Source organism: Elaeis guineensis, chromosome 1, assembly GCF_000442705.2.
Source record: "Elaeis guineensis isolate ETL-2024a chromosome 1, EG11, whole genome shotgun sequence".
In the NCBI taxonomy this organism is placed as follows: domain Eukaryota; kingdom Viridiplantae; phylum Streptophyta; class Magnoliopsida; order Arecales; family Arecaceae; genus Elaeis; species Elaeis guineensis.
In genome coordinates this window covers 155,935,975-155,948,351 of record NC_025993.2, presented here as the reverse complement: position 1 = coordinate 155,948,351, position 12,377 = coordinate 155,935,975, and the positions used below count along the sequence as shown (strand labels likewise).

General features: G+C 40.3%; 1 protein-coding gene across 4 annotated transcripts in view; it reads left to right on the top strand.

Moving 5' to 3' along the window:
• Positions 1-1,329, top strand: part of LOC105039191 (AP-1 complex subunit gamma-2) — a 32,561-nt gene extending 31,232 nt beyond the window's left edge. For all 4 annotated transcript variants that reach the window (XM_073245017.1, XM_073245013.1, XM_010915257.3 and 1 more), the window contains one exon: positions 911-1,329. In XM_073245017.1, coding sequence (XP_073101118.1) covers positions 911-1,006 — 96 coding nt within the window. In that variant the 3' untranslated portion in view covers positions 1,007-1,329. The remainder of the gene's footprint in view (positions 1-910) is intronic.
• Positions 1,330-12,377: the final 11,048 nt, after the last annotated feature.

The following is a 12,377-nucleotide window of genomic DNA, read 5'->3' as shown; positions in this document are numbered from 1 at the left end:
ATCCTGTAATCTAGGTGTCGTTGATCGCAAGGCTACTGAATTTCTTGCAGATTAGGAGGGTATCAGTAGGCTGATGAAATTAACCTTGTCAACATCGGGGTAAAGGTGATGCGCCTTGTTGCATTGCACAAGTAACCTGTGCATTATCGGTTATTGGATTCTTATAAATGTGTGCTGACTTCCAGTCTGCTCAAGCAGCAGTGTTTCTGCTTTCTTCAGTATTTGGTAGAGGAGAGGCGAACACTACAAATAAAAATATAAAGAAAGTACAATCCTCTCCTTTAGCAGTTACAGAAAGATATAAATCGGCTTCAAGCTCTTTCATTCATGGGCAGAGCTTCCAGCCGGCCACTCAGCTGGCTGATACTTCTGCAGCTGTGGCTTATCCATGATGCTAGCATCATTCTAGAGGCATCCTACTGCTTTAGTTCAGCATTTTGGTCAAGCATAAAGCAGCCCATTGGCTAGGAATTCAGGGAGCAGAGTCCCACTGCTTACATTGATGGGGTGGTCGATTTCAGTAATTTAACTATCAAAAGTCAAAACATTTTCGTTTTGCACGTTGTGAAAAGCTGATTAAAAAAAAAAAACCTTTTGAGCGCTTGTTCTTTCTTTAATTCATGGTGGATATTTCTGCATGACTCCTATTCTTTGTTTACATGTCACTGTAGACTCTTGTATTTACATCCGAATCTCTCGGACCTCTAAATTTATCTCAACTTATTTTGTTCATCTCCTCTGCTATAACGGTTATTGTTTGGAACAATTTAAGATATAATTTTGCTCACAAAGCATTCTCTGTTATTGCTCTCTGTTAATCTGAATATATCCTTGTTTAGTTTTTGCCTCAGTAGATATGTTATAAGCTACAGTCATTTGAGAGTTGTTGGTGCATTTTATGCTGTTTCAGAAAGCCCTTGCGATGCGTTTAAGGATTGTCTACAAAGTGAATGACCAAGATAAGATGGAACAAGGACAGATCAACAATTTTCCTCCTGGTTTATGAGCCTGCTGTTTGGTGCCTAAGAGTTGTGCTAGAGTTTTTTCTTTTATTTTCTATTTCATGGAGGGTTTTCTTTTTTTTTTTTTTGTTTTTTTCTTGCTTTAGATTATCCTTAGACGATCTAGACGTTTTTGATTGTTCACATATAATGTATAGAAATTGGCATTAATACCACATGGGTAAGTTCCGGTCAGTAGTATGCTTCCGGTTAGTGTATGCCTTGCAGTTCTTTAATAGGGCTGCAGAACTGATTCATTTTTCCCGGGCAGGGAAAAGGTTGTTGTACGGATAAAATGTTCAATTTATCGTTGGATGTATACTTGAAATTGTATTTTTTTTTTTTAGTAAAATGGAGTGTTCATACAATACAAGTATGGATATCATCTAAAAGATCAAAAATAAATATCTTGAAGATTAGATGGCTAAACATCAAAATCCGACCAGCTGTCTCCTTCTGAGTGGTTGGCAAAAAACATGCTATTCAGTCCGTAATATTATTCGCCTCGCGATAGATGTATTTAACTTTCATGGAGGTGCATTAAGTCAACAAATAACGTATGTCATGGATAAGAGGGTTGAAGATGGAGGTTCCCCCCTCTTTAGATTGCGAATCCAACTCACCATTATGGTCGAATATTGCTCCACCATTAGTCGGCTCATTTTGAGAACAAGTCTTGTACAAGAGATACCTTCTCAAATAACACGCAGTTTAGCATGAAGGATAGTAGGTTTGAGGTAGACTGCATCAGTCGCAATGAACAGGAATCAGGATCTTTGATCATAGAACCAGCATCGTTGTAGCTATCATATATGGTGTTGTTGAAGTTGACCTTGAGAAATGTCAGTGGTGGGGGCTTTGAAATAATAAATATCGTACAACATGCTCTAAGAGCAGAGGGGGAGATCCATCTATCTTGACCTCTAAGGATTGGTTTGGTCGGTAAAACATTCAAAATCTCAGCAACTTGGGCTAAAACCCTTTCTAGCATGAATCTAGTTGACAACCATCTCATCTCAAATAGCCTTGTATTTTAGGTCAGCCAAATTGGGTAAGCAACATGAGCTGCTCTGGTGCCCAAAGATCTCGTAGCGTTAACCTCTATGTTCTAACAGAGCACCTCTATGTTCTAACAAAGCCTCCAAGAAGGTGATGCTGATCTGCTTCCAAGAGTAGCCATCAGCAGGAGCATGGCAAACTACCACACTCGAATCGCCTTCAAGTAGGAGAGTAGGATGTGGTTCGTCGTCTCATCCCATGGGCTTTCAAGAGAGGTCTGGTGGGAAGTTGACCCCACGTAATGTTCTAAATGAAGAGGCAAATCCTCGGATGGACATCAAGCTTTCAAATCCAACCATCGTCAAGCCTCTGAACAAGCTCCTCTTGTAAAGGTCATGAAGGCCCTTGGTTGTAACCCTGGATGTGCTCGACGATCTCTATGCCCTAACATTAGGACTATCGAAAAGCGGAATTGTGTGGGATAAGATTCTCTCGATCAGGTGACCACCAAAAAGTCGAGACTCCACCTCCTCATTCCAACTTCTCCCCTCCGACTGAAGCAGATTGCGGACCATGAGGGTCATGTCCACCTCCAAGCTCATAAAGGTAGGCTAGCAAGAGAGTAGGATATTGGCTATCGACTGATCCCGAACCACACCAACCGTCTGACCCTCACCAACAAGCAAATTAATGTGAGCCATCACATCAGGGAGACAGGAGCAAATCTCCTTTCACATAAAGGAGCTCCTCCGACTAGGCGAACAACCCCATCATCAGTCGCCTACCCATATCTGACTCGCATTATCGAACTCCATAATCCTTCCGGTTGAATCGGGAGTCATGCTGTATGCTTGGCGATCAAGACCTCCCAACGGGTCAATCAAGACTAAATGCCCAAGCCATCCTTGCTAACAGACTGATGGACCACATCCTAGGTCAGGAGATGAATACCTTAACTACCAATATGAGAACCCCACAAGAAATCCCTAAAAAGCTGCTCGAGGTTGGAGAGCGAGCATCTCGACATAGGAATATGAGACAGCATGTAAATCGATATAGCACTAAGGATCAATCTCACTAGGATAATCTTGGCCATCATCAACAGTACCCTAGAGTGCTAGCACTTGACGCACTCTCTGATTGAAATCTCCATCTTTTGCAGTCGCTCGTCCAAAGTCTCTGCCCGATGATTGGCACCCCCAAATACCAAAGAGCCTCGTCTACTCCACAATGCCTAGAATCCCCATAATCGCCTATCTGAGTTGAGCCCTAGTGTTCGGACTAAAGAAGATTGAAAACTTGAGGAGATTCACCTTCTTGCCAATGCCGCATAGTAATCCTCCAAAATTCTTTTGAAAAACACAGCATTTCGGACGGTGGCTTGGCTCAACAAAAGGCAATCATCTGCAAATAGCAGATGCGAGATCAATTGGGCCCCTTGCACCAACACGTAGGGCTTCGGTGCACGGCCAAGGGTCGTCGCTTGCAAAGCTCTAGAAAATACGTTAGCATAAATAATGAATAGATAAGGCGAGAGAGGGCAACCTTAGCAAAGACCGACTGTCAAATGAAAGAAATCCGTCAGAGCACCGTTGATCAAATTGGTGAAAGATGGAGAAAATACATCCCCTGATCCAGCTGATCCATTTTCTATGAAAGTCGAAGCTCTCCAAGGCCAGATAAAGAAAATCCCAGCATATCTGATCATAAGCACGCTTCATGTCGAGCTTGATAGCCATCGAGCACCGACGAGCTGAAGCTCTCCAGAGGTCATACATGAACTCCTATGCAACTTGCATGTTGTCAAGGATGCTGCATCCCCCAACAAATGTCCCCTTCTCGGGATTGATCAATCGAGGAAGACCGGGCTTCATTCTGCCTACCATAACCTTGGCATAAATATTATATAAGATGGTGCAAAGATTGATGGGCCTATAATGGCTCGGCTCTGAAGCATCTTGCCTCTTCAGGAGTAAAGCAATGAAGGTCCTCTCCCAAGCTGCCGACATGCGGCCAGTGGCAAAGAATAGTTGAATAGCCTCTATCACCTCATCAAGGATGATGGCTCGAAAATGCCTAAAGAATAGAGAAGGAAATCCATTAGGACCGTAGGCTTTATCCTCCACCATGGCCTACACCGTCCCCTAAATCTTATCCCTAGAAATCAGATTGATCAGGGATGAATTCTCAACATCTAACACCTGCTACCGGGTCGAGGACAGAGAACAACCCTTGACACCCAATGTCCTCGGACCATCTCAATTTGAAGAAATTGAAGATCTCCTACTTGATCCCATCTTCTTTGTCCGTCCACCGGCCTCTAGCACTCTCCGCATTCGGATCCGATTCCTCTGCCTTATGACAATAGTAGTTTAATGGGAGAACCTAGTGTTCCTGTTCCCCTCCCTCAACCACTGGATCCTCGACTTCTACCGTTAGAGCACCTCCTGCTGCCGCAACAAGGAGTGATGGAGAGAGAGAGATTAGCCCAAAGGCTATCCAGGTCATCTGTTGAGAGGCCACCATCCCTATACTCCCTTATCTACAACTCGGAGATTGAGGCCCTGACTTCCTCCACCCTCCTAAAGATATCATCCACCTCTAATCAGTTCCACCTCATAAGCCTATGCCTTGTCAGCTCAAGTCTACGATCAACCCAATACATGGCGCCACTATGCACATGCATCCTTCAGACCTCCCGAATGATATCCCAAGAGTGAGGACAGGACAATCAAAATTTTTCAAATCAGAATGGGCTCCGATGAGAGAAGTCTGGATTGGTAGAGATCAACACTGAACAATGATCAGAGATGATTCTTGGGAGGTGACAAATTTGATCGCCCAAAAAACACTGAATTCTACTATCGATGGTGAAGGCCCTATCAATGTGCTCCCAAACCATGGCTCTACCCTGATGATTATTACACTAGGTAAATCTGGGACTGAAAAAGTCGAGGTCAACTAGCCCATTCTTGGAAATAAACTCCCAAAACTCCTTATATTTAGTGCAATTCGAGACGGCTTTCTCGCTCTCTTCTCCTGAGGACCATCAATGCAATTGAAATTGCCTGTGACAAGAGAAGGCAAACCATAGTCCACTAGTTTGGAGACCTCCTCCCACAAAACCCTTCTGTGCTTATAATCAATGCCAGCATACACATCAAACAAGATCCAAGAAGTTCTATTCATTCCATAGATAATTACAACAAACTATTGATTATGATTGTGCAACGCATTAACATTACCCACCCCTAACCTCTAGGCTACAATAATCTCCCTTGTAAGATAACAAACTCAATGGCATAGAAACCCCATGACACCAGAAAATACTGTCGTGCCCTCTCAAGGCTTCTACTCGCCAATCAAGTCTCTAGCAAAACATATAGATCGGGCTGCTATTGATACATCCACCTTCTATAGGTAGAGAAAAATGAGGGCTTCCCAGCCCCTCGAACATTTCAAAAGAGAATCTTCATGGTGAGGGTCACTAGAAGTGGGTCCCATCCTCATTAGGGTTGGAACTTGACTCGGGTCGGGCTTCGGACTAGGACCGAAATAGTTTAGGCCAAGCTTGGGTCTAATTATAAAGCCCTTTTGTCTTTCAGGTTGGGCTTAGGTGTACCTTTGGCTCGAGCCCAACCTCGAAATCTAACTCGATTTTGACAAATCCTATGGTGCATAACACACCATGCTACCCCTTGTATTTCACCAATTCTCGATTGTGTGCTATCCATCGTACATATGCTCTAGGATTTGCCTTTGTCGAGCGACCACCCCCAATCCCCAGTCTCCCTCGACTGCCCCCAAGCCCCAGCCGTCCTCATTGTCCAGTCCGTAAAACAGACCTGCCATCTCGATCTCTCTGATGAGCTCTTCGATAGTGTTAGCGAGGCCTATGGCCTATCTCGTTGCCCATATCGGCCTCGATCATAGTCACTGCTATCCAATTCTTGCTGCCTAGCTCCTCACCACCCATGCTTAGTCAACTTTGGAGGTTAGACCACCTCCGACGGTGACAACAGAGGCATGGTGCTGGAGTTGGAGAGCAATTATCGAAATGTCTCCTGACGTTGGATGTACTTGTTGTCTCCAGTTTCTTAAGACTGGCGTCACCTTCACCAAAATCACTGGTGTCAACCAAGCTAAACTCAAGCTCTAGGAGGTTGTCATCATTAGAGACCCAAGAGGCATCATCATCATTGTGGCCAAATGGGTTAGGGTTTAGGGGTTTTATTTTTATTTTTTTAAGAGATGGCATGGGTGGCCTATTCAGAATGGCATCCCTCTCCTCTTTTCGTCTTGAATCGAAACAGTGAGTGATCTTCGGCCAACGAGAATGACTCCACATCCTCCTGCAACCTCCATTTCTCTTTGAAATCTCTCAAAATCCAATTGATTAGAACTCATCGGCCCAGACTCCTGGCTAGCATTGATACCTTCTCCCACTTCCCCTGTGCCTCCATCTCATCCCCCAGAAACTTCAAGACTTTCGAGAAATAATACTGAAGTTGCTTGACTTCCACGACTGTGATCTTGTGCAAGGTTTACATTGTTTCCTTCAATGGGCCCTGGGCAACCTTTGCCCACGAACACTCTCCCTCCCCGGTGCCTTGTTCCCATCACTGTTGGGCCCTATTTGACTGTCCATTGTTGATCAAACAACATCCACCAGTCGTTGGAAGAAAAGTTACAAAGAGACCCCGAAAAATGGCCAATCGCACAAAGTGGCCCTTTTGAAACTGTACCGCCCCTCTGGAACTGTAGTTTGTTGGAGCATGCCGGTGGCTATTTTGGGTGGCATGAGCCCTGTGTCAAATTGTCTGTGCTGTTGTTTAATTGACATATTTTATAAAAAAAATTCTAATTTCTCTTATGATAAATTTATTTTCATGAAAATATCGTTTTTCTAATTTCTCTTTTGAAAACTTCAACCGTCAAACATTGCAGTTCCTTCATTTTTTTTTTAAAATTTTCTCTTTTCTTTTTTAGTCAATCAAATGGGTCCTAAAGGTTTCAGATTGTCTCTTGCCCTGACGTTGGATTTCTTGGCATCACAATATTGAATGGAGAAAGTTTGTTCCATGTTCTACAGGGCGTCGATGGATTTCCACAAAGTAGCAATTTTATTTTTTGATTAAAAAAATAGCATTTTTGTGGACTCATGTTTTTGCTTCTATCGAGTCTTTTTTGGTCCTTTGTGTTTAGGGAAGGGTAATTAAGGAGGTGAATATTGGGCTGACACGATATCCTGCTCCCTCTCTAATATAAAATTATTTGGAAAGAGTGTTTTGCATTTTATTTCATTAATTATCATAATTTTTGATCGAATCTTTAAGGACTTGCTAGATTCATCATCAGACTCTAGAATTCAACTACATGGCTATTGTTAAAAATTGCCCATAAGTTGCAATATAAAAAATGGAAGATAGCTATAAACTACTTGCACTAGAGCTCGGCTTGTCTTTTATTTATATAATAAAATAGAATAAACTAATTGTACAACTTAATAACTTGAATAAGTTTTCACATACTCCAACAATCTTCAAAACAACTCAATTTTATCCTATGTACTAACCAGCCACCATAATCTTCGACAATAGACTCCAACAAATTAAGCTAATTTAAATTTAAATCAAACTAGCAATCTGAACTATCTCAACAAATTAAAATAGATAATAGATTTGGCATTATCTTTAACACTCTCCAATAATGCCAAATCCATAGGCATAATTCTAAGCTTTCCGCACAGAAATTCGAACCGATCTGTAGCCAATCCTTTGGTGAAGATATCAACCAACTGAAGCTTGGTAGACACAGAAATTAAGAAGATTAACATTGCCATCAGCTATCTTCTCCCTGATGAAGTGGTGATGCACCTCAATATGCTTAGTCCGGGCAAGGAATATTGGATTCTTTGCAAGTTGAATAGTACTTTGATTGTCACAGTAGATAGGCACAACATAGTTAGCGTCTTGGCCTAAATCACCAAGCAATCACACTAGCCAAGTAGATTCCTGTACAGTCAACAACTTTATATTTCACTTATGTAGATGAGAGAGTAATAGTTGATTGTCGCTTGCTACACCAGGAGATAATACCAGATCCAAGACCCAAAGCGAATCTGCTAGTTGATCGACGAGTGTCGATGTCACCAACATAATCAACATCTGTGAATCCTTGCAACTGAACAGAAGTATTAGAATATAAGATTCCAAAATCAACTATTTTAGCAATATATCTCAGGATACGAAGAACTGCATTAAGATGAGGTTGCCTTGGATTCTGCATGAAGCGGCTAACAACACCCACTGCATAGGAGATATCCAGCCTAGTGAGAGTCAAGTAGATCAGACTTCCCACAATCTATCAGTACATGGTGGGGTCATTCAAGAGCTTGCCTTGATCATTACTCAACTTCAAATTTACTTTCATTGGAGTCCTCATATGCTTGCAGTTAGAAAGCCTATATTTCTCTAAGAGATCAATAGCATATTTTCTTTGGTATATAAAGTACTCATTTTTCACCCTAAATACTTCAATACCGAGAAAATAATTTAATTCACCAAGCTCCTTCGTGTCAAAATGGACAGCAAGCTGAGCATGAACATTGTAAATCTCTTCTGCATCAACACCATGATAATCAAATCATTGATATAAAGACAAACTATCACTACATCTTTGTTTGTGTGCTTAACAAAGAGACTTGAATTTATTGTAGAGAGAGAAAAACCACAAAATAAAAGATACTGAGCAATTTTTTCATACCATGCACGAGGTGCCTACTTTAAGCCGTATAATGCTTTCTTCAATTTGCAGACATAGTGTGGTTGAGGTGGATCAAAGAATCTAAGAAGTTACTCCATATAGATTTTTTTATCAAGATCACCATATAAAAAAGTATTCTTCACATCAAGTTGCCATAAAAACCATCCCTTACTAGCTGCCAAAGAAACAAGCAATTTAACCGTAGTTAATTTTGCAATAGGGCTGAATGTTTCATTAAAGTCAATCCCATACTTTTGGAAAAAACTACGAGCTACAAGTCTAGCCTTGTAGCATTCACTAGAGCCATCGCTCCTTTTTATCCTATACACCCACTTGCAGAAGATTAGAGAAGCACCATCAGATAGGGAAACCAAGTCCCAAGTCTCATTCTTGTTTAAGCCTAAGATTTCTTCTTTCATTGTATTTTACCAAATAGCAACATCCTTTGCTTCATCAAATGACTTAGGTTCCTGCTTATCAATAATAGCAGTAGCAAAACAATAAGCAAAGAAAGAGTAATCCCAGTCTCTATACTTTTCTACTGGCTTTTTAGTTCTCTTGCTCTTTTTACTTGGAGCTTCTGGTTCTTCAAAAAATAGTCTGACACCTGCATCTTTAGTAGTAATTTGTCTCTGCTTGCTAGAAGTGAAATTATGAACACCAAACTTCCATGGACTCTTCTGAGAGGAAGAAGGCGCAGGTGTTTGTGGCTGAGGAGAAGAAGTAGATCTCTGCTGAGGTAAACTAGATAGCTAAAAATAATCCTGCACATCATCTTCAGCATCAACTCGATCAGAATCATCGAGAATGATCATTGAAGTAATAGACTTCCCATCGGGGGCCGACCAAGAAGAGCTTTCGTTAAAAATGACATGTCTAGAAGTATAAACCCTCATGGTATTAGGGTTAATGCATCTCCATCCTTTTCTTGCATCATCCTAGTCAAGAAAAATGCATCTAACAGACTTTCTATCCAGTTTGCCAGAAAAAATATGATAATCATGTACATAACATACTGACCCAAATACCCAAAGGTGAGATATGTCGGGCTTCTTCCTGAATAGTTTCTCAAAGGGAGTAATATCACCGATGCTTCTCAATGGAGTTCTGTTGATGACATAAATAGCAGTATGGGAGCACTCAGCCTAGGACCTATGGTTAACATTTTTTGCATGAAGCATACTGCGAATAATCTCAAAGATATGCCTGTTCTTTCTCTCGGCCGCCCCATTTTACTCACGGGTATGTGGGCAAGTCAGCTATCTGTGAATACCACATCTGGACAAATAATTAGAGAATTCTCTTGAGACATATTCTCCACCACCATTAGTTCTTAAGTAAGAGATATTTAGTTTGAACAAACTTTCAACCTCTTCTTTAAACTGATAGAATTTATGAAAAATTTTTGACTTTTTCGTAATGAAATATACCCACATATATCGAGTAAAGTCATCAATAAAGATTAAGACATAATTCATACCAATACATGAAGGCACACCGAGTCTTCCAGTTAGATCTGAGTGAATTAACTCAAGAGGTCGAGAAGTACAGCTTCTACTTTCTTTAAATGGCAACTTGTGCATTTTGCCATGTTGACATCCTACACATACAATTTCTTTGTTCACCTTCATTTGAGGAAGACCAAGAATCAGACCTTTGCCTTGCATCTCACCAAGTCTGTCATAATTGACATGTGCTATTCTGGCATGCCATAGATTAGCAGTATCATGCTTAAGAGTATTATTAACATAAGAATCACCAGCAGATAAGATATATAACTTGTTTACTAATTTTCTCTCTTCAATAACAATAGTGCCAGAAGCATTAACACCAGAGAAGATTCTCACTTTATCTGGCTCAAACAGAACAGAGTAACCCTTATCTGTTATTTGAGAAACAGAAATAAGGTTCTTCTTCATACCAAGAATATAATAAACATCACTAATAGAGAGAGACGAGCAACTAGAAGAAGTAAGAGATAAACTTCCAATACTTTCAATAGGATAAAGTGAGACATCAGTAGTAACAATAATATCAGAATCAGAGTATTCATGAACAGAATCAAGAGAATCTTTTGAGCCAGTCAGATGATTAGAGCATCCAGAATCAAAAATCCAGTCATGATCAAAATTAATAGAAGTCCAAAGAGAAGTAAAAACACCAGTAACCATAGAATTAGCAAGTGCCCAAGATTGGCCAACATCTCCCCCGTTAACAGAGCTAGAAGAAGCAATATTAGATTATTTGAGTTCAACTCTACAATCTTTCTTCATGTGACCATATTTGCCACATCTATTGCAGTTTTTATTGAATATATAGATTCTCTTCTGATTAAAATTCTGATTTTGATTATCCTTAGGCTTATCAGACTTCTTAGACTTATTCTTAGAACTCTGATTACCAGAATACAAAATTTTTTCTTTAGATGAAGAAACGCCCATATTACTCATTTGAAAAATCAAAGATTCTTGATTAATAAGTAGATTCTCCAACTCAATCAGAGAAGAAGTTTTAGCCCAGTCAGAAATAGTAGTAACAAAAGAAGATTATTCCTTATTTAACCCATGGAGCAATAAACGACGGTGCTTATTATCACCAAACTTAGAATTCGGATCAATAGTAGACAGTTCATCAAACAACTTCTTTCTTTTAAGAAAATACTGAGAAACAGATAGAGTACCTTACTTGAGACCAGCAATTTTATTTTCTAAGAACTGGATCCTTGCTTTGTTGCTCCGAGAATGTAGAGAAGAAAGAATATCCCAAGCTTTTTTAGATTTGTCGACCTCACCGATTTGAAGGAAGTTTTCTTCATCAACAGTGATTTTGAGACAAAATAATGCCTTCCCAGTCTTTCGTCTCCACTTTCTTCTAGCATCAGCATTAGGATTCTCAGCAGTAGCTTGAGGCATCACAGCCTTAGATCCGTTAAAATGTCCTAAAGATCCTAGCCAATCAAGAAGAACTGAATACAAGATTTTCAAATTGAATAGTTTGACCCATTCAATTTTGAAATTATAGACAAAGCAGATGAAGTAGAATCCGTCATCATTTTAGCACAGCCTCTATACGAAGCTCTCACATCTGGTAGAAGAGATCTTCTTCCGACTTCTCAAGCAGCCTCCGCAGCACCTCTGCTTTCTCGATACATGCCTAAACCCGGAGCTCTAATACCAATTAAAAATTGCCCATAAGTTGTAATATAAAAAATGGGAGATGGCTATAAACTACTCACAGTAGAGCTTGGTTTGTCTTTTATTTATATAATAAAATAGAACAAACTAACTGCATAGCCCAACAACTTGGATAAATTTTCACGTACTCTAATAATCTCCAAAACATCTCAAATTTATCCTACGTACCAACCAGCTATCATAATCTTCGGCAATAGACTCCAACAAATTAAGCTAATCTAAATTAAAATCAAACTAGTAACCTAAACTATCCCAACAAATTAAAATAGACAATAGATTTAGCATTATCTTCAACAGCTATGCCTGTAAGGATTGCAACACGAGTAAACTCTAATTAACCAATCCAACTTCCAGGTCCCTCAACCCAATCCAATCTGATCTACTCTCAGATCGAGAACAACCCAAATCTCTTATAAGC